At 42.4% G+C, this 27,416-nt stretch overlaps 1 protein-coding gene across 1 annotated transcript in view; it reads right to left on the bottom strand.

Moving 5' to 3' along the window:
* Positions 1 to 18,683: 18,683 nt before the first annotated feature.
* The window catches only part of LOC146065503 (alcohol dehydrogenase 1-like), a 64,017-nt gene continuing 55,284 nt past the window's right edge, over positions 18,684 to 27,416 (bottom strand). The window contains exons 6-9 of the mRNA XM_083179048.1: positions 26,762 to 27,022; positions 23,942 to 24,077; positions 23,196 to 23,334; positions 18,684 to 22,392 (exon numbers count right to left, since the gene is read on the bottom strand). Coding sequence (XP_083035174.1) covers positions 22,368 to 22,392; positions 23,196 to 23,334; positions 23,942 to 24,077; positions 26,762 to 27,022 — 561 coding nt within the window. The 3' untranslated portion in view covers positions 18,684 to 22,367. The remainder of the gene's footprint in view (positions 22,393 to 23,195; positions 23,335 to 23,941; positions 24,078 to 26,761; positions 27,023 to 27,416) is intronic.

The following is a 27,416-nucleotide window of genomic DNA, read 5'->3' as shown; positions in this document are numbered from 1 at the left end:
AGAGTATAAAAGGGAATAGGAAAAGTAATAGAAAGAGCCAAGATTCTCTTCCTGGCTAGCTGGCCATTTTGAATATGAACATGTAATTTTGAAAAAGGTCAACATTGACAAAAGGTTGACACTAGCAAAATGCCGATATGTTGATTGTCGACACAAAAAAAGGTTGAAATATGTCTTTCATGATTTTTTTAAACCAACTAGCCATGTGGGCATAGAGGGAGAATATAAGAGTGTGCCTGAATCATGGAGAGCATGTCCATGTTGAAAAAAGTTCGACATAAAGACAAAACATAAAAACTGGTGTCAACATTTTCATTGTCAATGTTGACTCAATAGTGGTCAGTCAACCTAATAATCCACACCTGCCCATAAATCAGCACCAGTTAATCACATCTACTGTATGCCAATGAAGATCAGCATCTTTTCTCATTAATAGTTACAAGTCATACATAGTAATGTAGAGTAGTATAACTGTTCAGAATCATAGCATTTTTCCTACATTCATTGTTAGATTTCATCTTTATATGTCATAATAATGGTTTTTTTACAGTTAATTTTTCATCTTAACTGAAAAAATCATTATGAAATTGTAAACAGCATTCAGCATGCCTCATCAGATACAATAACCACTTTGATGATAGTCACAAGCTTTAAGAGTCAAAAGAAGTACTGTATTATCAAAGTTATCTTAAAAAGAAAAATATTTAACACGGTATTGTGTGTGTAGGCCAAACTATCCAGCTTCATAACCGTCTGGCCATGATCGCTGAAGTATATCATGACTCGTGCCTTATTCCACTTATGTCCAAATGTTTTGGTGGGCAGAATAGTACATACACAACTTAGAAATAATGCGAGTACTGTCAAGAAATGCTCAGCAGAAGATAAATACGGATATGATTAATGTTTAAAAAAGCATTACCAAAAACTTAACATAAGTGGTATGGAGTAATATCAAGTCATGACTCAAGTCTGTGTGCCAAACCTAGAACTTGTCACAAGGCAAAATGTCATTTTCCTATGAATCTATGATCTATTGTGCTTTGTAAACATATTTTTCCCATAATTATCTGTGCTCATGTGTTTTTTTTAACACATATATAAATAGGCAATGTAAGGATGCTTATCTGTCATTTTGACACTAACCCATGTAAACATATGAAGCAGGGCTGCTGTCTGTATTACAGAATCGATGTCCAGTGACCGGCTGCTCTGCATTTGTTAGGGATAGGTGTTATAGGTGGTGCTATACCTATACCAAGGGGGTATAGGTGGTGCTGATGCCCTTGCCCAGCAGTCCTTAAAGCCTCCTGCAGGCTAAGGCTTCACCTATAACAGCAACATTTGTGAGAGCAATTTAGGTTCACCCCGGTGCCGCCAGGTCTTACTGAGAGACAAGGCTGCTACAGGAGGCTGGTCAAGGCAAATACAACAGGGAAAATTCAAAACAGCGCAAGGGTTAAATTTCAATTACACAATACAGACATTTATTACCACTTTAAAGAAAAAAATAACAATAAAATGTTGACAATGTTTACAACATGGTCCCACATTAAGGCCTTAACGATTCCGATGTGGAATAAAAACAATAAAAGTATGACAATATAAAACTTAATTGTTCCCCACAGGCAAATAAAATTAATAGCACTTAGATGTAGTAGTTATATAGCGGTATTAGTTGTTATTAGTATAAGCAGGTAAATAGTTTGCTGGATATAGCCATGTTCATTGGCAGTTGTATTAAGCTCCTGTATGGAAATATGCTGCAAGTTGTTAGTTCATAAAGATGTTAATTAGGTTGTTAGTCCCAAGAAAAGCATTCAGTTGAACTGATTAGTCCTTTTATCCAGTTGCTGGTGCTTAATTACCTGGAAATTGCAACTTTATACGGAGTTTGGGATTTTGTAAACACTGGAGCTGTGTCCACTTTAGGTATGAATAGGTAGTTTGATGATATTTAAAGGCTGAAAAGGCAGATACAAGACTGGAGTAATCAGGAAGAGTACTGTATATTGCAGGTGCACACTAAATATAAATTCTAAACCTGTTAATATCATTGCTGTATTGCATTTCAGAGGTTCTTAGCATAATGAGGGCCATTATCGGCTTGTCCACCACGTCCAGGTAACCTCTATCGGACAAGTCCCTAACACTACTCTGAGACAAGCCCAGGGTGTGGGACTCCCCAGGCCAGCCCAGCAGAACCACCCCATGGCATCACATTGGTGTAAAATTAAAGTGACAGTAAAGGGATATAAAGAAAATGATATGTGATAAGAATTACATAAGTAAGAGGTAATAATAAAATGTGACAGGTGCTAGGGCTGCCACTAGGAATTTTGGGGCCCTGGACTGATTTCCAGTTCAGCTTCCCCTTTTTTTGCGCTTGCACAGTAGTCTGACCTTCCCAGGACAGAAGCAGCCATGCCGTGCATTGTGGAGTTGCCCACGGTGGATGAGCTGTCAGTGCACTCCCATCTTCCCCAACTCATCTCCCCACTCCCTTCACTTACCGCCCAACTCAGCAGGTCCCTAAGTACATGCTTCTTCAATGTAGAGCGCTGGCGGCCAATTGAAATGCAGCACCGGCTGGTGAGCCAAGGAGAGCTTGTGTATCGGCAGCCTCTCTGATTGGCTAATGGTACACGAGCTCTGGGGTGATGGAAGGTGTATGATATGATGCCATGGAACAGCCCCGCCACCACAGCCCAGAGATCCCAGCACCCCAAACATAGTCCCACAGACTAACACTCAGTTTTTTAACACTAACCCATGTAAACATATGAAGCAGGGCTTCTGTCCGTATTACAGAATTGATGTCCAGTGACTGACTGGCTGCTCTTCATTTGTTAGGGATAGATGGCGCTATACCTATACCAAGGTGGTATAGGTTGTGCTGTTGCCTTTGCCCAGCAGTTCTTAAAGCCTCTTGCAGGCTAAGGCTTCACCTATAACAGACACATTTGTGAGGGCGAATTAGGTTTGCCTCCAATTCAGTACCACCAGTTCTTACAGAGACAAGGCTGCTACAGGAGGCTGGGCAAGGCAAAAACAGGACTGGAGTCAGACTGGGACACACAGGACAAACAATAGACGAAGCACACTACTGTGGCAGATAGTACACATGAGCATCACAGCACTGGAGATGGAATTACCAAGCACTGGGCAGTGAACCGCAATCGCCGAGGTGTAAGCAATGACCAAGCTGTAGCGCCTGAGGACAATATGCAGACAAATGGACAGACTGAGATGCCAGCAATACCGGTTACGGACACATAGACAAGCAGGGCCAGTAGGCGGAAGTAATCGCTAATAGGGACACAGTACCATTAAACAATCAGGAAAATAGACAGGCTCCAGTAGTGGAGTAGATACTACTAGCAACACAGACAGACATTCAGCAGGAACATACTATGGGCCACTTTTGGTTAAAGACAGAAAAATAGGTGAAAACACAGGTACTTAAACAGAAGCTCTTAACAGAGCCAGTATAGGCTCTAACACCCTGGATCAGGCATGTGCAGGGAAACAGCGAGCTTAGAGTATCTCAGGGTACACAGGCTAGTCAGGATAAGATAGGATCAGGATTAGTCAGGAAATATGGAATATGATCTGCTCCAATAGCTAGAAACAAGCAGTATAACCAGCACAGAGCTTAGGGCAGGCTGGGTAATATATGGAGCAATATCCAATCAGAACAGCTGGAATGGACAAGCTAACTAAATGAGGAAAGTCCCTGCAGGTGAGCAGCCTGACACATAAGGCAGAGTGCTAATTGCCTAGTTATATGACAGGTGAATTGCACACAGGACAAATACAAGAGTCAGGCTGCATTTACACAGATCTGCCAGAGGTGGCTCTTAACAGCATTTGTAACTTACTTGAAAGAAAATTTGAAAAACCTATCAGCATTAACCTTTGTGTGGAATAAGACTTGGGACACTGCTATTTTACAATCCAATCATTCACAATGTACTATGGCCCTTATTCTGGTTCATTCGCAAAGGCAAATTCCTTCTCAAATGGACAAAACCATGTGCACTGCGGGGGGGGGGGGGGGGGCACAGATGTAACTTGTGCAGAGATAATTAGATTTGGATGGGGTTTTTCTTCAAAGTGACACCTAAATTGCAGTGTAAAAATTAAGCAGTCAGTATTTTCCCTGCACAGAAACAAAATAACTCACCTAAATCTAATTCTCTCTGCACCTGTTACATCTGCCCCACCTGCAGTGCACATGGTTTTGTCCATTTGAGAAGGAATTTGCCTTTGCAAGAGAACCAAAAAAAAAGTCCTATATTCTTAATTATTTAGAGAACAGACACAAGTTTATGCTACTACTACTGCTATGCTGAAATTTTCTTTTTGTCATTAGATTAGATTTTGACTATATAGTCAAAATCGCATGCAGATCGTATACAGATCTATGCAGATTGCATGCAGATCGCACAGGTTTTTTACCTTGTCAGGGCCGTAACTAGGGGGGGCTGGGGGGTCACGCGCACCGGGCGCTGGAGGTGAGGGGCGCGCTGACAGGTATGTCCGTCCATCTACTAGCGCGGCTGCAGGAAGCGCTGATGACTTCGAAAAGACTTGCCGGACGCTGATTGGCTGAATTCAGCCAATCAGCGTCCGGCAAGTCTTTTTGAAGTCATCAGCGCTTCCCGCCGCAGCGCTAGTAGGAGACGGACGAAGATGCAGCTGCGGGGTGAGCGGTGAGAGGACTGTGCGGGGAGGGGGGGGTCTCCGGCGCCAGGGACAAGGCGTCAGTTGGTCGGTCCCCCCTGTCAGCTGCTAACTAAGCATCGGGGAATAAACGCTGTGCGCATGCGCACAGCGTCTATTCCCGCAGCCAGGGGGCTGGGGGCATGGCTAGAGGCTCACAGAGCCTCTGGGTCATGCCCCCATAGCGGCAAAATGGGGGCGTGGCCTCGCGGGGAGCAGCGATTATAGGCCACGCCCCCAAATTAGGCCACGCCCCCCGAAAATTTCGGCACGCCTCCGGCGCGCATCAGCATCACTAGGGGGGGGGCACCAAAAGACTGCCTTGCCCCGGGCGCCGGAAACCCAAGTTTCGGCCCTGACCTTGTGATCCCGATGCGCGCTCCTGTGACAGCACAAATCGAAACCCAGATAGACAGGGCAGCAATGACTATATAGTGCAAATCTAAAGCTGATTATATGGATTGTATGTAAAATGTACAGAGATAGCAAAGATTGTATAGCACTCGAATCTTAAATTGAATAGCAAGGTAATCTCACCGTGTGTACACACCATTACAGTATAAAAAAATACACCCAAAAAACTTTTGAATATGATGCACCCGGTCCCTGCCAATGATCCCTGCATATCAGTGTTCATTAAGATCGATGATAAACAAAGAAAACTCTCAGAATAAGAGTATTCCTTTGCTGTGTGGAGACATTTGGGTATATCAACAAACAAGCTGGATGTTAAGCTTTGACCAATCATTTTTTTTAAATAACTCCAATGACTAAGAATCATGTTTAGAATACACACATTTAACAATGAGTCTGTAAGCCAAAGTTGATGATTTTTAATAATGATATTTAGAGGCTTTATTAAATTTAGATATAAATAATGGTTGATCTGGGTTTAGAATGGGATTTTTGGCTTCTATGTTAGTAAATCATCCCTATTCATATCCCTAGCTTCTTGTATTGCTGACTGTAGGAGTGTGTCCGGATGACCCTTCTCTTTCATGGTTCCCATTAATTTGTGCATGATTTTCAAATGTTTCAAGCTTAGTGTAATTTCTGCATAACCTCCTTAGTTGTCCTCGAGGGATGTTGTCGAACCAAGGTTTACTGTATAATGGGAAATCTCATAGTTCAGAAAAATACAATTATCAATCTTTTCCTAAAGATCTGTGATAAGATTTTATTGTCCTCCACTTTAATTAATATATCCAAAAAATAAATTTCTGTAATTTCTAAATTACCAGTGAACTTTAAATGAAAATCTTTAGAATTAAGCTATGTAGTGATTTTGCTGAGGAATAATAAAGGTCCCATCGGATATAAAAAATAAATTGTCTATGCAGCACCCATAGAAGACGAGCTGTGCTCCCAAGTCCTACCCCCATATGTGCGCATCCTTGAATGCACCCATGTATATGTTGGCAAAACTGGGTGCGAACCTTGTTCCCATGGCCTTTCCTAGTATTATTAAATAATAAGTGTATATAAAATATAAAATAGTTGTGATATAAAATTTATTGATTCCACAATAAATGTAGACAAATTATCTGTTAAATTACCATATACTATAGCGCTGAGCAGATTTGTACTGCTTGTTGGATGTTAAAGTGCCTGTACATCACCGGTTACAAAAAAAAGAATGATGGTTTCCATTTTATTTTGTGAAGCTTTAAAAAATGATCCACAAAGTGTGATAGGTTAAAGATAAGTGACCCTATCCCTCATATAATGGGGCGCACCAGTGGTGTAATCAATGAATTATGGATATTTGTTAGGTGGTAATAAGTAGGGAAAATGAATAAGTAAGAAGGGATAATTAATAAGCAATTAAATTCATCCTTAGTAATGGTTCCCTCTTCTAGTGCTCTTGCCACAAAAGATTTTAACTGTGGCATAAATTTTAGGGTGGGATCTGTATTTCTTTTATTATAAATCAAGCTACTGTATCTCCTTGTTGACTATTAGCTTCCCTTACATAATCAACTATATTATGTAATACAATACCGCTCCCTTCTCTGCTGGCTTAATTAAAAAGGAGGAGTCTCTAGCTAGTTCTACAGTACAAGAGCTTTTTACTCATTTAATGTTAAGTGTTTCTTATGTCTTAGATGTTTTTGTTCTTTCTTACATAGTAAGCAGAATTCACCCAGAGTCTTACTATAGAGGATATCTGTGTGAATACTTCTATACAGTGAAGGGTAAAAGTTTGAATTACATTTAAAATAAAGTCTACCTTCATTCAATCTCTCAACATCGGTCAGTGGTTCTGGGTCAGACTCGTAAGATTCAGCTATCTGGAGCATTCAGAATCAGCATTCACCGGCACCTACCATCTCGCAGTCCAGCAGCAGATCTGTTTCATTTTGCATGTTTTAGCAGGGATCCTGAGATGGAACCAATAAACTCACCATCGCGTATCCCCTTGGTCCACCCCGTCTGTTGATACACTTAATAAAAACTTACTTTTAAACTTTATCTAAAACTTAACCTAAAATAAAGACACGACACAAAGTGCTGGCGTTTCAAAACAGAATGTCAAATTTATTTTGACAATTAACTAAGACTATGAATGGTGGCGGCACTAAAGAACGGTCATTATAGGAAAGGTGGGGTTAAAGATCACTTAAGCATACATACAATGCTGGATGACCACTCTCCCTGGTCTGCCACCAGGCCTGGTGGTGACGGCCATCCCCCAGGCAGAAGCGTGGCCCATGACAATCGGTGTCGAGGGAGAGTGCACCCCCACTACCTACACACATACAGAGTTCTTAAAGAATGACCGTTCTTTACTGCCGAGGAAGAGAAATAGGGATGGGTGGGTGGGGCATCTTGGACAGAGGGTGATCACTCTAAACTCGTGATCATTCCTACCCTGTCTAAACTCTCCCCCTGCTCTGATAGGCCTTGTGCCCATCCTCATTAGCATAGCATGTGACCAACAGCAGAGTGTACCCTGTGAGAACCCTCAGTGGTTTATGTCACCTCAGGCTTATTCAGCCTTCTGTGTTTCTTTAACTATGCAGCAGCAATAATGGCTGCAGCACAGGCTGAGCGTAATCATGCCGGAGCTGTCCTGTCCATTTCAAAACTAACAGATTCTCTGAGGATTGATTCCTGCGCTATCTGCAGCCTATCTTTAGTTGGCAACGTATGAATCACCTTCTATACACAATAGACATAATATAGACAAGAAATACCAACTTAATCCTGGGCGCTGATTGGAGTAATTTCTACAATTTTCCCTTTCATTCAGACTTTTTTTACCCGGAAATAAAAAGAGAGGGAGCATACAATAGTGTGATACTGTTTTTCTAAGATACAACAATATTACAACAATTTAGATAGATGGTACTTTGAGAGTCTGAATATCTCAAAGTACCATCTATCTAAATTGTTGTAATATTGTTGTATCTTAGAAAAACAGTATCACACTATTGTATGCTCCCTCTCTTTTTATTTCCGGGTAAAAAAAGTCCGAATAAAAGGGAAAATGTAGAAATTACTCCAATCAGCGCCCAGGATTAAGTTGGTATTTCTTGTCTATATTCTGTCCTGTCCATTATTGCAGGTGTCGGCAGGGCTCATGGGACAGAGCCGATTGACTATGCAGCAGCATCATACCTCCCAACATGACGTGATCCAGGAGCGAACAAATGCTCTATTCCTGCGCTTCCCTCTTAATTGATTATTTTAAAAGAAAGGTGTTTTAACAAAGGTGATGGTATCATACTTTAAAGATGCCCATGCATGGTACAATTATTATATAATATTGTATAAAGTTTGGACTAGATCGCATTGGACTGTGTCCCTCCTGGAGAGGGTAATGTTGGGAAGTATGCAGCCAAAAGAGCATTGCAGAGAGCAGATGTCACATTTAGATCTCACTGTGAGCCACACAGGTGCTGCTGTACATGCAGGTGCTTCAGGGCTTGGAGCCAGGGCCATCTTAAAAGGATTCTGGGCCCATAGGCAAAGCCATGCAGTGGGCCGCTGCCTAATACATATACACACACTACAATATATATATACAGAATCAACCTTTAACCAAATGATGGCTGATATCAATGCTCGTGATTGCCCCATAAAGTTCACGTTTAATGTGAGCCAGAAGGCCATTGAATACCTCGATGTGCACATCGAGATAGAAGGTGCTAAAATCGAAACATCGATCTACTCGAAGCCCACGGACCGGAACACCTTGTTAAGTGCCCAGAGTCACCACCCTCCACCCCTGATTAGGGGGTTACCCTTTTCCCAGTTTATCCGGGTAAAGAGGATTACCAGCAAAGAGGAGCAGGTGTCCAGGGATCTGGACACCATGAGTGATAAGTTCTTAGTGAGGGGTTACTCCCCGAAGATTTTGGCAGCTGCCAGGTCTAAGGTGGAAGGCACCTCCCGTAGTGTGCTACCTCAGAAGTCAGCCCCCAGGGAGAATCTGTCCGATAGGCTTGGGTGGGTCAGAGATTATAATGCAGCAGACACCATCATTGTAGATTGCTCGAAGCAAATCTGGCCGGTCATCCAAAGAGATAAGGATCTCAGCAAGCTCAAAAATACAACACTAATGTCTTGCTATAAACGGGGCCGCAATATCCGAGACTGGGTGGTGAACACGGATATCTCCAAACGTGTGGGCCCCAACACCCAAAAGAAAGCAGGAGGGTGCTATAAGTGTTTGGGGTGTACTACGTGCGGAGGTATGACCAATACTAAAGTATTTTACCATCCCCACCTTGGTTATCAAATATCTATTAAACACCCTGTCACCTGTATAACAACCCACGTAGTATATCTGATCAAATGCCCATGTGGCTTATGCTACGTGGGTAAGACCATCAGGACTTTTCGTGAGCGGATCGCTTTGCACAGATCCGCCATTAAAGCAGCTCTTAACAACAAAGAGAACGATCAGCCGGTAGCTCGGCATTTTGTGATTGCTAGGCATTCGTTGGCCAACCTCAAATATGTCATCATAGACCATGTACCTCCAGATATGAGAGGTGGTGACCGTGGGCGTCGTTTATTACAATTAGAAACATATTGGATCCACAAGTTGGATACGATGCACCCCAAAGGTCTAAATGAACAGCTGTCATACAACATGTTCCTATAACACACCTGTACTAATTTGTACTGTATCTTGTAATGATATGCTTGCTTTCTGTTGTTATTGTACACTTGTTGTGATGTATTTGTTTGTCTTTACAGATCTTCTGTTAGCAGACGCCCAGCAGCGTCAGGTTGCTAGGTAACGCTGGACTAATCCGGAGTGTAGCCGACGTCATGACGCTTGTGCGCAAGGTGAGAGGTCAGGCAATACCCGGAAGTGCATGTGAGACCGGAGCTGCCAGGCTGTGGGTGCGGCGTGACTGGAGGCGGTCTGTAGACATGGTATTTAGGTAAGCACTGTACATGTTTGTGTTGTTGGATTCGTTGGTCTTGATAAAGGAGTTATATCCGAAACGTCTGCTATTTGACACTAGTTCCACTGTGTGGCGTGTTATTTTTTAAATCCGTGTGAGTGCTGCCGTGTACCCCCGCCTGCAAATTTCCCAGACAGCACCCCGGTCAACTGTTCTCTTGATTCCTGGAGTGCCTTACCAGCTATTTTATATATACATATATATATATATATATATATATATATATATATATACAATATGTACTATTGTAAAGCGCAACGGAATCTGCTGCGATATATAAGAAACTGTACACACATACATATACCTGGAGCACCTCTGATCCTTGGTCAGGGATCGCCACCATGTCTCCGCTGGCGATCGCTGGCGCAGAGGCGCTCCATCTGACCATCGCACGCGTGTCCCAGTTTCCAGACGGCCTCCACTTCTCCCTCGCACATTGAGAGGGAGAGAGATGACAGGCTGCTGCTGCTGCTTTCTACCTCTCCAGCTCAGCACAGCAGTGATAAGGGAGGAAAAGTGATAAGCTTTATCACCAGCCAATCAGCTCCTAACTGTCCCTTTTTAAACCCAGCCTGTAACTTAACAGTCAGGAGCTGATTGGCCAGTGATAAAGTACCAGACACTTTATCATTTCTCCTCTATTATCACTGCTTCATACATCTACCCCTGACCATCTAGCACTTGCTGACCTGGGGAGAGAGGCTGTGCTGCGGCAGCAGCCTGTCACCTCTCTCTCCCCAATGCCCGGCTGCCTTTGGATCCTAATTATGTGCAAAATATAACATAAATCTCAATGTCACTTGTTTCATGCACTTTAATTGGCTATTGCCAGCCCGATTCTGATAATTTCTTACCCCATCCTAGAGACAGCCCCAATGCCCAAACATCCGACACTGCTTAGGCATTCTACAGATTTTAGCAATATACAAACTATAGGTATATAATAGTGTTTTTGAAATGCATTTAGCATCAAACTGTTTTTTTTCTTAAATTACGTTTGCTTTCTTTCTTTTTGTCACATTATTCTAAACTGTTCTTTAGCATTTCTTTTCCTTTCCATTATAGAAAGGCAAAGTTTAACTCCATCTCACTCAGGGGCGTAACTTGATATTCGTAGGCCCCATTGCAAAAGTTTGTAAACGCCCCCTATTTAGCAACTGATGGTGATAAATGTTTGTAAAACATATTACTTAGACAGTAAAGATGGGCCCCCTTCAGCTCTGGGCCCCATAGCAGCTGCACCCCCTTTTGTGGATTACAATTACTGCAATTATATCTGCTGGCCACCACTGGATACAAGTCCAATGACCTTAGAATAAGCATGTTGTTCCCTATCAGATGATCATTTTCCTATTTGTAATCAAAACTTGATGTTAATCCGATCTCACAGAAATTGTTTGCTATGAATAAAACTAAGATGAATAAAGTCATTGTAAAATGGAAAACTGCCATGGTAAATTAATATGTCACAAGAGATTGCAAAACACATGTCCAAAACACGAGCTTCATTTGTCAATAGCAGGAACAGAAAAACTGGTTTCCATACAAACTGTACTGAAGTTCAAAGTTAGTTTAAATTATACGATAAAGCGAAAAGTATGACTGGTGCAGATCCAGTGGCAAATGTAGGATTTTTATAGGGGGTTTCCAAATGTAATCCAAAATCTCCCACTCTGCTGCGCATTGGAGTAAGTACGGGAGTCTGGGGGATCGGTAATAGCCCTAAAAATTGGTCTTTTTATATACTGGATACTGTATGGAATAAAGTATTAATATTTTACAGTACAGATGACCTATAGTATAGGATGTTTTAAATAAAATAAAATTTTCAGGATATGTTTAAACATATAATAAATAATATCATAATATGACTGCAAAAAATAAAAGCTGACACTGCACATCCTTATTGTCTACTGGTCACACAATTTAACGTCATACAGTATTACTGTATATGGAATGATAGAGAACAAGAATAAATAAAAAATGCATTGAAAAAGCAAGCTCTTTGTTACTAATTGACCATGGGCCTAATTCAGCTTCAGTTGAAGTTTTTCATAAGAATTGCAAAATTACAGCTGTTTTCTCTAGTATGCAGAGGGCCGCCCTGCATGCCGGGTCACTTTCTGCAATGCAATTGCAAAATTTGAATTTGCATCGCTAAAAGGCAAACAGTTCACATAACAGCAAAGAAGTCACATTTCTATGGCAGCCCCTGCCTGGGCAGCCTAGCTGTGAAGGCAGGCGCATGGAAGCCATGTTTGGACTTTACATCAGTCAGCCACTGATAACCGTAATGCAAATAGGCTGGATACGCCTCCGCAGTTAAAAGGCTTGTGCATGTGCAATCCCGCGCATGCAGATTTTATAAAATCACCGATTTGTGATTTTAGCAAATCTACAGTACATTTCAAACTGAATTAGGACCTATGGGAATGGGAGGGGGCTCTGCAGCTTTGCAGGGGTGGGAGGGGGAGGGGCAAAACACATTGGGTGGACTAGAGCAGCACCCAGGGAACACACATCGCTGATCCTGACTCGACAATGATCCCGACACGGCAGCCACATCATCAGACTTCCGCCGATTCACTCCCGCTGACTCCCGCTGCACGCCCGGCTGTGGACCTTCGCTAGTCACCGGCTGTCACTGGAGCATCTGCACAGACAGACTCCAGGTAGGGAACAACAGGGAAAGTTAGCGGACTTGCATTATATCAAAACCCCCGATTGGTGCTCTTCAACTGCCCTTAAGGGACTGTAAACATTAGTGCACCATTTTTCATTTTTGTTTTATAAATTGTATTTTTATTTTTATTATTTATTTTTTATTATTGTTATTTCTATAAATTTCATTACTAATCTTTGTTTCCTATCTCCTTAGTCACCAATGAATTTGCTCTCTCTCTTCAATTCATAATACGAGCGTTTGGTTCTTTGCTGTATCCATCTCACTTTTCTTAGTATACCCTCAAACTGAGCAGCTCCAACAAAAGTGCAGGAAAGTTTTAGGATTTTTTTCCTAATACTGCTAGATTTGGCATACCTGTGATCTTATAAAAAATTTAATCTGACCACATGCCACGTGGCTCCTGGCTAGAGAACAGATATACTTTAGGTGCTGAAGAGGGTCTTGATTGTGTCAAGAACTTGGCCCATGTAGTGTGAGTTAGTGGCTTTGGAGATCGCTACCACCCTCCCCCGTGACTGAATGAAAGCTACCAGTAGCCATGAAGTGCAGAACAGCCAGCAGTTTGTGTAGGCCTAATAAGGCTCATGACCATGCAGGGTCTGGCTCAAGTTGAGTTTTGACAAGGTCATACAAGTTGCTGAAACTTACAGTAGGTGGAACATCTTTATGACTTCATCATCAGAGAGTGCATTAAAGTTCAACCACACAAAGAAGTTCCTAGGCTCTATGGCACACCTACCTACTAATTTATTTGTTATGCTCCTTGCTCCTGGGCTCGTTAACTGGTGCAGGCCATACTACCAGGTTTTTGTTCCAACCAGCCAGATCTGACAATCAATCTGTAGATGTACAGTATGGTCACCTTTCAAGACATCTTTAAATAACAATCTAGTGATACTGTATTTACCTGCACTTCATGCCTGGGACTGTCCTACTGATTTAATAACATAGAAAATGACTCTCGCATACACTCTGAAATGAGTTCTCAGGTACACATAGGGTAAGCCACCATCTACAACAAAGCAGATCTGCACTGGTGCTAGTACACTACACAATTTAGCCCCATTGTTGGTCATATTTTGAATATTATGCATTTGGAAACCCTCAATTACTAAATTGATAGCCAACTCACCAGGATACTCACATATGACTCAAATAAGGATCAGCAGGCCCTCTAAGCAACATCCAATACATACCTCTCAGGAAGGTGATACACATACTGTAGTGGTAGTTTCTCAATTTATAGCCCCTTCATAGGTGCATGCAAGGAAAGAGTTAATCTGGATTACAAAGCAAAATATGCCCAGCACACTGCATTTAGTAAACCACCAATCACAGGAAGGTTAGGCAAGGTTCATCAACATTTTCATTAAAACCATTGGTAGTGCATAATTCATCAAGTTATGAAACAATTTGTTCAGTTTGCACAGCACAAGGATTCCAGTAACACTCCCATGGGTCTATTGCTGCCATTGAATATTTAAAGTTTTCACTGCCACCATTCTTTCAACTTCTAACCTATACACCACTGTCTGTGCAGTGGTGGATTGGTTTTTTCCAAGATGAGGCATTTTGTACCACTTCAAGTCCTTCCGTGTGCTCCAGTTCTTGCTCAACTGTCCATCAAAGAATTTGTCCAAGGATTGGAATTACCTTGTGCAATGCTCTTTATATCCAGATTAACTCTACTTCTGCTTCTCATCCACAATCCCAAGATTTAAAAACTTTTCTTTTGTTATTCTGTATGTCTCCTCACCATAGAATGAATAAATGGAACTTCTTCCATAGCCTGAATCATCTTACAATACTCATGTATATGAGTCCATATCTTCCACTCCAATCCTTATAGTCTATGGCTCACATCTTCAAGTACCTCCATAACTGTCATACCCATTTCTTCAGTTCCAGTCATAGGCGTGCGCACAGGGGGTGCACAGGCACCTCCTAATGACGGGCACCCCCCGCACGATTGCAGGCAGGGCCGACATCGCAGTTGTCTGTATGTATACTGTATAGAAGAGCTTTATATATGTATACCATGGGTCTTAAAACTGTGGCCCTCCAGATGTCCCAGCATGCCCTGACAGTTTTGGCATGCTCTTGGAACATGTAGTTTCACAACATCTGGAGGGCCGCAGTTTGAAGACCCATGATGTATACTATGTGTGTGTGTGTGTGTGTGTGGGAGGGAGGGGGCTCTGTGTACAGTACATCTGTGTGCATACTGTGCCTGTATGTATGTATGTATACTATGTGTGTGTATATGTGCATGCTGTGTGTGTGTGTGTGTGTGTATCAGCTTTCTGTATGTATACTGTGTGTTATACTTACCTACAGTCCCAGAATGGATGGGACTGGCTCATAAAAATGATGGTGCGTGGCATAACGTGTGATGGGCATTATGGAATGTGGTATACAGTACTATGTAATGGCTGTGTGATATGTAATATGCATTACGGTGTAATGTTTTTGCACTGTCCCTGTTTTACAAAATTTGTTGAACCCTGAAGTTGTGGAATGGGCATTACGGTGTGTGAAATGGGCATTACGTTGTGTAGCATTATGTGTGATGGGCATAATGTTGGGTGGCATTATGTGGAATGGGCATTACTGTGTGTGGCATATGTGATGCCCATTATTGTGTGTGGCATTATGTGTAATAATAGGTGATGATGGACACGGCCAGTAGGCGTGATGGACACGCCCCTTCCCATGGTGCACCCCGTAAGAAAATGGACTGCGCACACCTATGGTTCCAGTATTATAATCTTTAGTCTGAGATTTCTCAAAAATAGCAACAAGTTCAAATATTCCTTTAAAATAGATGGTGAAGGTTGTTTCCACAACTGCAACCAAACATAAAGGCCTAGTTGCCCATTTGTAATTTAGGACATCGTTTAGGAGTTCTATGCTATGCATTCCATGCTGCATTAGTCCATTTAGTATATGACAAATCATTAATCTCTTATAAACTTTATTTGACATCTTATTTGTGGACGCATAATTAATTTCACGTACAGTATTTCTCTTAGGGTTATTTCTCTGCAAACTGTACTTTTTTATATTTTTTTTTAGAAAAAGTCTTGTGTCATTGAATAAATAAGTCATCCAATAGATAAATCAGGCAGTAGCTGGTTAGCAAATCTTCATTACAAAATGTAGATGTGGTCCCTAAATATAAATCATTAACCATATTTGAAGGACACCTTGGCTAAATATTGGAGTTGCATTGCAAAAGCTGTACACTATGCTTTTACTCTATTTGTCAAAGTAATCTCTTAAAAAGCTATTTTAAATAGTGGTTAAAGTACATATGCAAATTTATGAAATGTCCCTTTTGTTTTTACATACAGTATACACAATGTGCAGTGTCAAGTGTATCATACTTGCCTACTCTCCCGTTGTGGCCGGGAGGCTCCCGCAAATTGGGTCCCCTCCTGCCACCACCCCTACCCCAGGAAGGTGTGCAAGCCTCTTGCCTCACCCCGCACCCCCTTCCCCACTGCGTCAAATTCCAAGTGGATATAGGGAGGGGCAGGGCTAAAACGACACAAATACCGTAATTTCGCATCATTTTAGGCCCTCCCCAATCCACTGACCTGTGAATTGCTGCAGTTGAGTGTCATGGGGCGGGACTTGGTGACCGAACCACGTCCCCCCCCCCCTTTCACTCCTCTGCAGGATACTCCTGCAGAGGAGTGAAAAAAGTAGGCAGGTATGAAGTGTATACACAATGGTGGTCATTCAGATTAATACAGTTCCCCTCGCGTTCGCACAGGGGAACGTTGCTTTTGTACTGTACATGCGCATATGTGCAGAGTCCCTGTTCGAGCGGCTACAGCAATTTGCATAGTCGCCAAGCTGTTTGCATGGGGTGGTACGGCCGGGGCGTGCAGGGGCTGGGATGGGTATCGCCCATGGGAATACCCAGCGAGGGGATGTGTCTTCGGTGGTGGGGGGTGGAGATTCATATGCATGTGCAGGCCCTAATAATGAAGGAGGGTGCACCTGCTTAATACACATAACTCAGCGTTGGTCAAACTGAGTAAGGAAGGTCAACAGGTGAAACAAAAACTGGTCCATGACAGGCGAACAAAAAGCTTATCTGATCTAAAATCGGGTGACCAAGTCTGTCTCAGAGATCACGAGAAAGGTATTTGGGTGCAGAAAGGTATTGTGAAATCACAAGTAGCACCAAGATCTTGTATTATACATATAGAGCGTGGGACGGAAGTAAGAAGAAATTGGGTGGCTTTAAGATCTCAACCTAACCTTAATGAAGACAACATGACTGAAGAATACCCTTCATCTGACATGTATGATGATCCTGATAATGGTGAACAAACCACGATTCTAGAAAAGCCCAACATGGTTGATGAAACACAGACTGTGTATGAAAGACCCAAAAAGGAAATATGCAGACCTGAGAGACTCATTGAAACGTGTTAGGTGATGTTCTTAATATGACGTTAATTGTTGCATTGCAGCGTACAGGGCTTATCTTTAAAGAAAAGACGATGTGATGTTAGTGTATTAGAATGCTTAATATTTGTAGACACTTCCTTACTAATATGTGTAAGCCTGAATCTTTAGTGATGTTCCCTAGGACCAGGAGAATGCTGGGAAGTGGGTGGTCCTGGGGCAGTGTGTCTGGAGTTGGATGAAATAAAACAGCACAGCAGTGAACTCACATGTCTCTGTGTCCTTATGAATGGATTTACAAACATATGAACAAAACAGGCACCAATTTGTTTCCTGGCACAGGGCACCAAAATGTCTACAGTGTGGCATTGCCGCTAGTAAACACATTATGTGGAAAAGACACTAATACTACAGGCATTCTACACCCTTTTTTCAGCATGCGTCTTTGGCAAGCGCTGTCTCTTAGTAAAGTATGGGAGGGCGCAAAGTTTTAGTTTGCAGGTGAGCGCTGAACACTCTTGCACCGCCCCTGCCTTTGCGTATAGGCTTGAACTGTCTCTGTGTGTATATACTGGCAGTGACCCCTTTGTTTCCAAACAAACATTATGGGCAGTATTCAATGAGAAAAATGACGATGTGCAGTGAATCGCCGGCTCCAGTATTCAATGAGTCAGGGGCTCGCTGCCCCTGACCGGCAAATTTGAACTCCTGCGGCGGATGCCGCAGGGAGCCTGAGGACAGCGGCAGGCAGGGAGATGGAAGTCTCCCTGCCTGCCCCAGAACGTTTGTGGGGGGGAGGTGGGCTCCCCAGGAGCCAGGCAGCACAGGCTGCCCCCCCCGGGATAGCCAACAGGGGACCGGGTATTCACTACACCTGATCGTGCATATGTAATGATCGGGTGCAGTGAATATATGAATATCTAATGAGCGGCTCGGCTCCGGCCCCCTGCTGGCTGCTCGTGTAAAAAATATATATATATATATATATATATATATATATATATTTTTTTATTAAATATATATTCATGTGCTTACAGCACATGAATAAAAATAGCATGCCCCTCTTCAGAATAAAATTCCTGATTTTTTTACACCAAATGTAAAAAACAAAACACTTTATTTGGTACTTGTTTCCTAGCACGGCCACAATCTTTGGGATCGTGTACCTTTAAGTTAAGGTGCACGCACTAAAGAGGGCATTATGCATATAATAGGCATAGGCAAGGAGTAATAGTTTCACCAGTATAAACCGCACAACAGGGGTAATACCCAAGGCTTATCAGGGATTTGCTTCAGCTGCCCCAGTGAAAAAGGGGCTGTGTGCAAAAACACACAGGTTTCACTGAACCTGTGTGTTTTCGGCTGCAGCGGGTCTTTTTATTGGGTGACTCCTGCTGATTTAGTTCATGTTCATGGGGGGGGGGGGGGTGACACCATGAGTTGCCACACCAGGTGACACCAACCCTAGTGACACCTCTGCTAACACTAGTACAACTTTCGGCCATATGACCCAGGCATTTTCCTGCTCAGACCCATATTTTTCACCTCAGGAAAATCACTTTTTTTTTTACCCTCTTTTACATAGCACCTAAGACCTGGGAAATTCCTGGGTCATCTAATTTCAGACATACAGGTATACCAGGCTGTTCTCATGTCACACTCATACATGTCATACACACATGTCACCCTCATACATACACATAAATGTCACATTTATACATACACATGAATGTCACACTCATACACACACACATACACACTAATACACTAACACTTTAATTTGTTGAAAAAGATTTTAAGGAAACTATGGGAGCAACAGTGATTTATTTTTCTTTGTACTAGTTTTCATTACTAAAAGATACAAACATTTACTATAGATACAAATTCACATAATCGCTAAACAGTGCGTCACATTAGTTATGCTTGAAAATAACGTCTTTACTAAGCTGTTGCTAACAGTTATTTAATCATTTCTTTAAAACAGATTTAAAAAATCCAACCGTGCTTTCATTTAATTATATTATATAATTATTTTGAAATATATTGTGGAAAAAGGTGTACTTTGTAAACTACCATTAGGCAGCTTAAGGCAGATGTGTGTGTGTGTGTGTGCGTGCATGTGTGTGCACGTGTGTGTGTGGGGCGGGGGTACCGCCTATCACAAAATTAAAGTAATCTAGGAGGAAGACATCCTTGTTGCACTTAATGCATGTGGCAGCTGTGGAACTTCTAAAGGTGCCTATACACGTTACAATTATTGTATACAATATTGTATACAATATCTCATCTCGGTCTTGCGATGAGATGAGATTAGATGAGATCTAGTACAAAAAGTATGTGCAGCACATAGTTTTTGTACTAGATCTCATCGCAAAACCGAGATGTGATGAGATGCAATATTGTATACAATAATTGTAACGTGTATGGGCACCTTAAGAGCAACTTGAGGGTCTGGAAAATGGGTATTGGTGGCAGTGTGGGATGGGGGAAGGGCATTAAGGTGAATATTTTCCTAGGGTCCCGAGAAGCCTTACTCCATCTTAGGATGGATTCCCTAAGAAAAGAGGCAGACAAGATAAGGATACTGCTGTTACCTACAAGAAGGGTTCTACACACATTTCGGGAGGCTTGCCCCCCTTTCCGGGGAGACAATTTCTGGGACCCTCCCGGCAATTCTGTAGGAGGGCCTGCAGGGCCAAATGATAGCTGTTGCTGAGGCCCAGTTAGAGAGCAACAGAATTTTGTGAGTAGAAGACTAGGGATGGCCATCGACCATCAATGATTCAAAATCATTAATGGCTCATGACCGATGTAGAATAGCATTGCCATGGATGGGGAAGAATCAGATGGTTTCCCTCCATCGATGGCAAAGCCAAATACTTTTTTTTGTTAGCCAAGGGGCCGGACACGGAGCATAGTTCTGCCCCCAACCCATGTAAAGCCCCATTTCCAAGGTTCTGATTGGCCCTCGGGCTAGTCAGCCAAATAAAAGGGTTGAACATGGTTAGTTAAAAGCAATGCTGGTCATACATCACTTAGTATCCTACCATCGATGGTTGCAAATTTTACTACCCTAGATTTATCAAAAAGAGTATTGCCAGATATCGGTCGCTACCTTATCGTTATTCTTTTTTTTTTTTTTACATGGGATGGGCTATTCAGTACAAGAGTGTTGCTGTTTGGCTAGCATGTAACTCCAGATATGTTACAGCAGGCATAGGAGAAACTTCTAAAATATCAAATGTGTAATAGATCTGTCAGAGGCCAAGTACCTTGGCTATGTGGTCGGTCAGGAGAAAGTAAACTTATCTTACTGTAAATAAGGTAGAGGTTGTGAGGGACTGGTATAAGCCATTAAGAAAGTCTCAACTGCAGACTTTTCTTGGCTTGGTTTGTTACTACCAGTGGTTTGTTTACTACCTGGATCTATCCATTGACCAAGATCATTTAAAATAAGAACCCAGATGGACTAAATTGGTCGGAATCCATGGAGACCACATGAAATGATTTAAAGCCTTATTCTAGTTCACTCTTTCTGACAAAATCCTTCTTAGATGGACAAAACCATGTGCACGTCAGGTGGGGCAGATGTTACTTGTGCAGAGAGAATTAGATTTGGGTGGGGTTTTACTTCAAAGTGAGATCTATATTGCAGTGTAGAAATAAAGCAGCCAGTATTTACCCTGCACAGAAACAAAATACCTCACCCAAATCTAATTCTCTCTGCACATTTTACATCTGCCCCCCTGCAGTACACATGGTTTTGTCCATCTAAGAAGGATTTTGTCAGAAAGAGTGAACTAGAATAAGGCCCAGAGTGTGGGACAGAATGAATCTTTTTTTCCTCAGCCGTAAACTTGAGAAAATAAGTACTCTATGGTGGAGCAGTAATGTTTGGCCATTACGTGGGCAGAAGAGGCCTTTTGTTACTACCTACTTGGTAGGCAATTCACCCTAGTCACCAATCATGCTCCACTAAAAGAGATACACATGAATAAGGTGATAAATTACATGGTCACACATTTGTTACATTTGTTACATGATGTTACAACTTTTCAACTTGCCCTACTGCAGATATTTGTGATTCCCATGGTCTAAGTTTGCAAAGCTAAGAGGGGGATTTGAGAAAATAGAAATATTTTCCAGAAGAAGAGTGCACTTTTCCAAGTATGGCAAAGCTAAAGGGAAAGTTACGTGGCAAACATTGTATGCTGCTGTGTTCTGAAATCCAGAACAAGACTTGTTAACTACGTTGTTAAAGATCCTGCTGTTACCGGTATGACGTGTACTGCAGATATCTGCACTACATGGGTGTAATTGGTATGTGTTGTATTGAAGGGACAAAATGACTGTGGAGTCAGGTTGGCAGGGCTACCAATGCTGAATAGCAGCAGGACGGTATCTAGGGCAGGTGGATTCAGCTAGTGTTAGGAAGCGTGGAGTGTTTAAGATGAGTCACAATATATACCTGATTATAATAAAGGAGTCAGAGCGGAGTTAGGAGTAATTTCTATGCAGATCTTTACATTACATTTAAAAGGAAGCACATTTAAATGATACATTTAGATAAATATATTTTCTGCATACTGTTTACCCATATATTGCTGTCATAGCATACATAGGGGCAGATTTATACAGTAGATGAGTGATATTCTTGTTATCACTCATTACAAATGTTAAGCAGTGCTCCAGACAGTCAGCTCCTAACTGACATGTGTTAGAAAAATTACACTTGGGAGCTGATTGGCTGGAGAACCATTTAACATTTGTAATGAGTGATAACAAGAAAACACTTTGTCAAAGTGTCCTTTTATATGTTGAATATACATTAATAGAGCACTGTATTCACTGAATCTGATGACAGAGCACCTTTGTGCACTGTATTTGTGAACATGTTCAGCTGTTTGCCTGCTTTATTCTAAAGAAGCTAAGCACTGTATAAGTAATCAGATGAAAGGAAAAGCTAAACCTGTGAAATACATTTAAGCAACAATGTCTGTAATCATAGACCTCTCATTATTAGTATTTAGTATAACTATAATGTGTTGATTAATATGTATCTTGTTTAATTGTAGGATGCCAATATGAGTTAATCTTCAGAACCGGGGTCTTCAAAGCGTCAACACTGTGCGGATACTGGGGAGAAAACACAGTGATATTGCACATTAATAAATATTCTTACTGACTGCCAAGGACTGGCTGCTCGGCAATTAAATAATTCAGAAATGGTTATCAAGGGCAACAAACCCTTCAGCCTACCTTTAGAGTTGGACATATACTAAGTCTCAGTCTAAGCACTAAAATGCTGTTTTATTGCACATACAAACTGTAGGAGAGATGTACTAAGCCTTAGTGAGTGATAAAGTGGAGAGAAATAAAGTAGCAATCAATCTGCTTAAAGCCACCATCTTACAGGCTGTGTATGAAAAATGACAGCAGATGATTGGTTGGTATTTATCGCTCCTAACTTTATCACTTTCCAAGGCATACCTCCCAACATTGCTGCCTCTTGCTTTGGAACTCTGTGTGTGCCTGAAAGGGGGAGTGTACTCATGGCTCCCCTGTTTCTGTCACTTTGAGGGTGTCCCCAACACTATCCCAGTTGCTGAGCTACGCTCTGGCTCTCCCTTTGCTGTGACTAGATGCCACATCTACTCACTAATTGTGTGTGTGTCCGGTCACCACCACTGCGAGACAGTACGACCTGTGGTTGGGTCAGTAGGACAATCTCGGTAAAATGGCAGTCCTCATGAATGGGGATCAGTTGGGAGGTATGTCCAAGGCTTAGTACAGTACATATGTCACTATGAAAAGGATCTCTTGCACACCACCCATCACCCGTTGCCTTATACTGATATATCTAATGCTCATTGAATAACTATTTGCACTGCATCAGGAGACAATGTGATGTACAATTACAGTACAGACAAGTGATTTACCTCTCTCCATTGCGCAAAAGTTCAAATCCTTCATTGATTTTGTCAAATGGCAATTTATGTGTTATAAGCTCTTTTAAATCATATTTCTTGTTTAAATAGTCATCGACCAGTTTTGGCACATCATCTTTGCTTTTCCAGCCTGTCCAGAAATAAGCCATATAATGTAAAGTTATTGTATAGCAATTTATTAAATCTCAACTTTATATTTGGATTTGCTGAATTGAAAAGTATGCTGTATAAAATCAACAATTTTAGTAATTAGCCATGTTATATTACTTAATAGAGTAGATGATCATTAATAATTAATTTTGCACAACAATAACATCAGTGGCATAAGTTTGTCCCAGTTGCTCGGAGGCAAGAAGAATATTGGTGCCCCCTCTCCCCCCACACACAGACACACACAACGTTAATCAAAATATATATGTTATCTGTTATGAAATGTACATTATATACTGTATATACAGAGAGAGAGAGAGAGAGAGAGAGAGAGAAAACATATATATTTCAGAACTCCACAGAAGTGATTTTGATGGCTTTCAATTAATGCATTTAAACTGGCAGAGGTGAAGAGGTGCCCCCTTGAGTGGAGGAGCCCGGCGGCAGATGACTCCATTGCCTCCCAGAGTTCTGCCTCTGAATAACATATAATTCATGCAATTCTTGTTAGATAATTTAGTAATTAGAGTCATACAGTAGCTACAATCATATTATCTCACAGAAATAGAATAATCATATTGCTGTACCTCCAAACACAGCTCCTACCAAGGTGCGTCCAGTCAGAATCAACAGCGGATCAAAAGACATAATAGCATCTGATGGAGCAACTCCAACAATTATAGTTTTTCCACAGCCAAAGTGAGAAGATGAAAGAGCAGATGTCTAATAAAATGACAGACAATAATGAAACAGTATTCACCTAGTGCTGGTTAGTAATTTAATAATACTGTGTGTCGTGTAGGGAAGTTTTAGTTTATATGTGTGCTCTGAGTGCCTGTGGCAGCATGGGATACGGTCATTACGTCTACACCAACTAGGTCGGCAAGCATTGGGTCGACACCACTAGTTCCACAGGCAGCAAGGTCGACATGGGTTTAGGTTGACATGGGTCAAGGTCGACAGGTCATTAGGTCAACACAAGCATTAGGTCGACAGTCAAAAGGTCGACATGGTTTTTTTACACAGTTTTTTGAGCTGACATGTGCCGACAGGCGGTATTTCATGCCCTACCATCCACTAGGGCGTGGTGGGAGAATAAAAAGCACTGCGAGTGAAGTGAGCGATACGAGGGGTTACGGTGCACTTCAAACTGTGTCCATGTCGACTGTGAAACAGTGAAAAACCCCATGTCGACCTTTTGACTGTAGACTTTGCCCATGTCGACCTAATGCTTGTGTCGACATAATGTCCCGTCGACCTAGACCCATGTCAACATTGACCCATGTCGACCTAGACCCATGTCGACCTTGCTGCCTGTTGACCTAGTGGTGTCGACCCAATGCTTGTTGACCTAGTTGGTGTAGACCTAACAACCCACACCCGGCAGCATTATGTGATAAGTGTGAATATGTAATACTGGGGCAGATGTATTAAGCCTAGTAAGTTGATAAATTGGTGATAAGTGATGGAAGGTGATAACGCACCAGCCAATCAGCTGTTTTAAAAAATGACAGCTAGGAGTTGATTGGCTGGTGGATTATCACCTTCCAATTTACCAATGCTTTATCACCATTGTATTACTTTCCTAGGCTTAATACATCTGCCCCACTGTATGCTAATGCTAATAAAAAAATATCTCCTTAAATATTTTTGTAATAAAAATTATTATTAAAGTAGATAATATCCATTATTGTTCCCACTGCTTAAAAGTCGTGCCCTATTCTTTCTGTTGAAAACAGTAGTATTATTACACTTATTATATAGAAGACAAAATCAGAGAATTATCTAATTATAGACCTACTGTACCTCATGTTCAGGAGGGGCATATCAAATCAATGCCCCTTGGACCTGTTTATTGGAAGGTGAGCATGCTGGAAATTTGCAACTGGACAAACCATACTGTAATGTCAGGACCTTCTGAATAAGGGTATGGTATAAGTTTCAGACAGTCGGGATTCTGATGGTCATTCCTCCAACAGGGGGATGAGTGCATTGAAGCCCCTTGTGGGCTCGCAGCTCACCACCTATTCTATTCTCTCTCTATGGGGGTCGTGGACACCCGCGAGGGGAAATAGCCTGTGTAAATTGGAATTCAGACTGTCGGACTCCTGAAATTCAGGATTCTGATGTCACTGATATCACCGCTGAGCAAAAACACTCAGCTTCTATGGGCTGCACTGACTAGAGCCCATAGAAGCTATATTTCCCTGCTTGATAAGGCAGGGAGTGGCTTTCCACAGGAAGCCTGCTCCTTGCTTATCTCAATCAAGACTGGCAGTCCCAAAGAGAGGAAATACCTGCCAATGGTAATGCCTTGTGTGTCTGTGACTGGCAGGTAGGACTCAGCGGTGTAGCTACGTTTTGGGCGCCCCCCCCCGCCGTTAGCGGGGGGCGCCCCCCGCCGCCCATGCAAACCCCCCCAATCCCCCGCAGCCTTACCTTTCGCGCTGGTCCCGGCGGCTCCGTTCTTCTGCTGAGGACCACCACAAAATGGCCGCCCCCATACAGCAGACAGTTTCTGTCTGCTGTATGGGGGCGGCCATTTTGTGGTGGTCCTCAGCAGAAGAACGGAGCCGCCGGGACCAGCAAAATAGGTAAGCCTGTGGGGGATTGGGGGGAGGTGTAACTATAGCACCGCAGCCCCCGGCGCCCTCATATGCACAGCGCCCCCCCGCGGTGGCGGGGGCTGCGGTGCTATAGTTACACCACTGGTAGGACTTCATCTGCCTTCACTGAAACTGAGAGGATTTTACCTGGGCTGGGGGATTTTACCTGGGGTTGGAGTGGGGCTGCAATCCCATATGTGAAATCCGCCATTGTTATCAGGTATTGTAATAAAGGTGCCAATTCATACATTCTCGCACAGGTCCAAATATGGCCCCAGTACAATGGTGGGGCAATGCGTATTTTTGCTAATGCACATGTGCAGGCCCTGGCTGGGAGTGCCTTTTGCAAATTTCTCCCTTGCCGAGGCTCTCGCAGCCTGACTGAGATGCGGGGGGGGGGGGCATTCTGGGGTGGTCCCCTGGCATTTCATGGGCATGCCCATAGAAATGCTTGGCAGAACTGTCCGAATGCTGGCATTACCCTGCCTGCTCAGAGAAGGCACATGATATTGGCGCCCGCCCTGATTCCAGTTCCATCCATCCAGCCACTGAGTGTCTGTGAGCGCCAGGCAGAGGAGAAATCTTTCCACAGTAAGTGCCCACTGAAGGATTTTTCCTCTATGCGGGCACTTACAAATGGATGGGTACCCATGCAAAGCCGTTCACAGCCCTGCACAGGGTCTCGGATGGCAGGGAAGCATACGTTCGGCGGGAAGGTGTTAACCTACTCGCTGCCCAGCGAGTAGGTCTGAATTGGGCCCAAAGTTCAGGCAGCTATCAAAATATTTTTCCTTTACTAACCATCACTGTAGTGCTTCCAATGACCTCAAATGCATAATCAACTCCATCATTAGTCATCTGTGCCAGGACTTCATGGATGGGAAGTTTGTAATCTTTTGGGTTAATACATTCAGTGGCTCCGCACACTTTGGCTTTCGCAAATTTATCGCTGTTTAAATCAATTCCAATAATTCGGCCAGCCCCGGCTACTTTACATCCAATAATCACAGACAACCCAACTCCGCCTAAACCAAACACTGCACATGTAGAGCCAGGCTTAACCTGAAAGTGAAAAAAAAAAAAAATAAGTCAACGTCTGCCAATGGTTTGCTGTGGCTTTGCTATTTAGTTGTGTAGGTAAATATTTCACACTAACATTCCTTTTGTTTAAGAACAGCAATTGAAATGTTATGTCATTGTGGGGCAGATGTATTAAGCTTTAACAAGAGATAAACGCAAGTGTGATAAGGAGAGATAAATGTCCAGCCAATCACCTGCTAACTGCCATGTTACAGGCTGTGCTTGAAAAAAGTCAGTAAGGAGCTGATTGGCTGGACGTTTATCTCTCCTTATCACCCTTGCATTTATCTCTTGCTATGGCTTAATACATCTGCCCCAGTATGCTATATAGCTCTCCCCTCCTCCAGGGTCTTCTCTCATATCCAATCTGATTGGT

The sequence above is a fragment of the Crinia signifera genome, chromosome 1 (genome assembly GCF_055691185.1).
Source record: "Crinia signifera chromosome 1, ASM5569118v1, whole genome shotgun sequence".
Taxonomy (NCBI): domain Eukaryota; kingdom Metazoa; phylum Chordata; class Amphibia; order Anura; family Myobatrachidae; genus Crinia; species Crinia signifera.
This window is presented reverse-complemented; position numbering and strand designations above follow the sequence as displayed.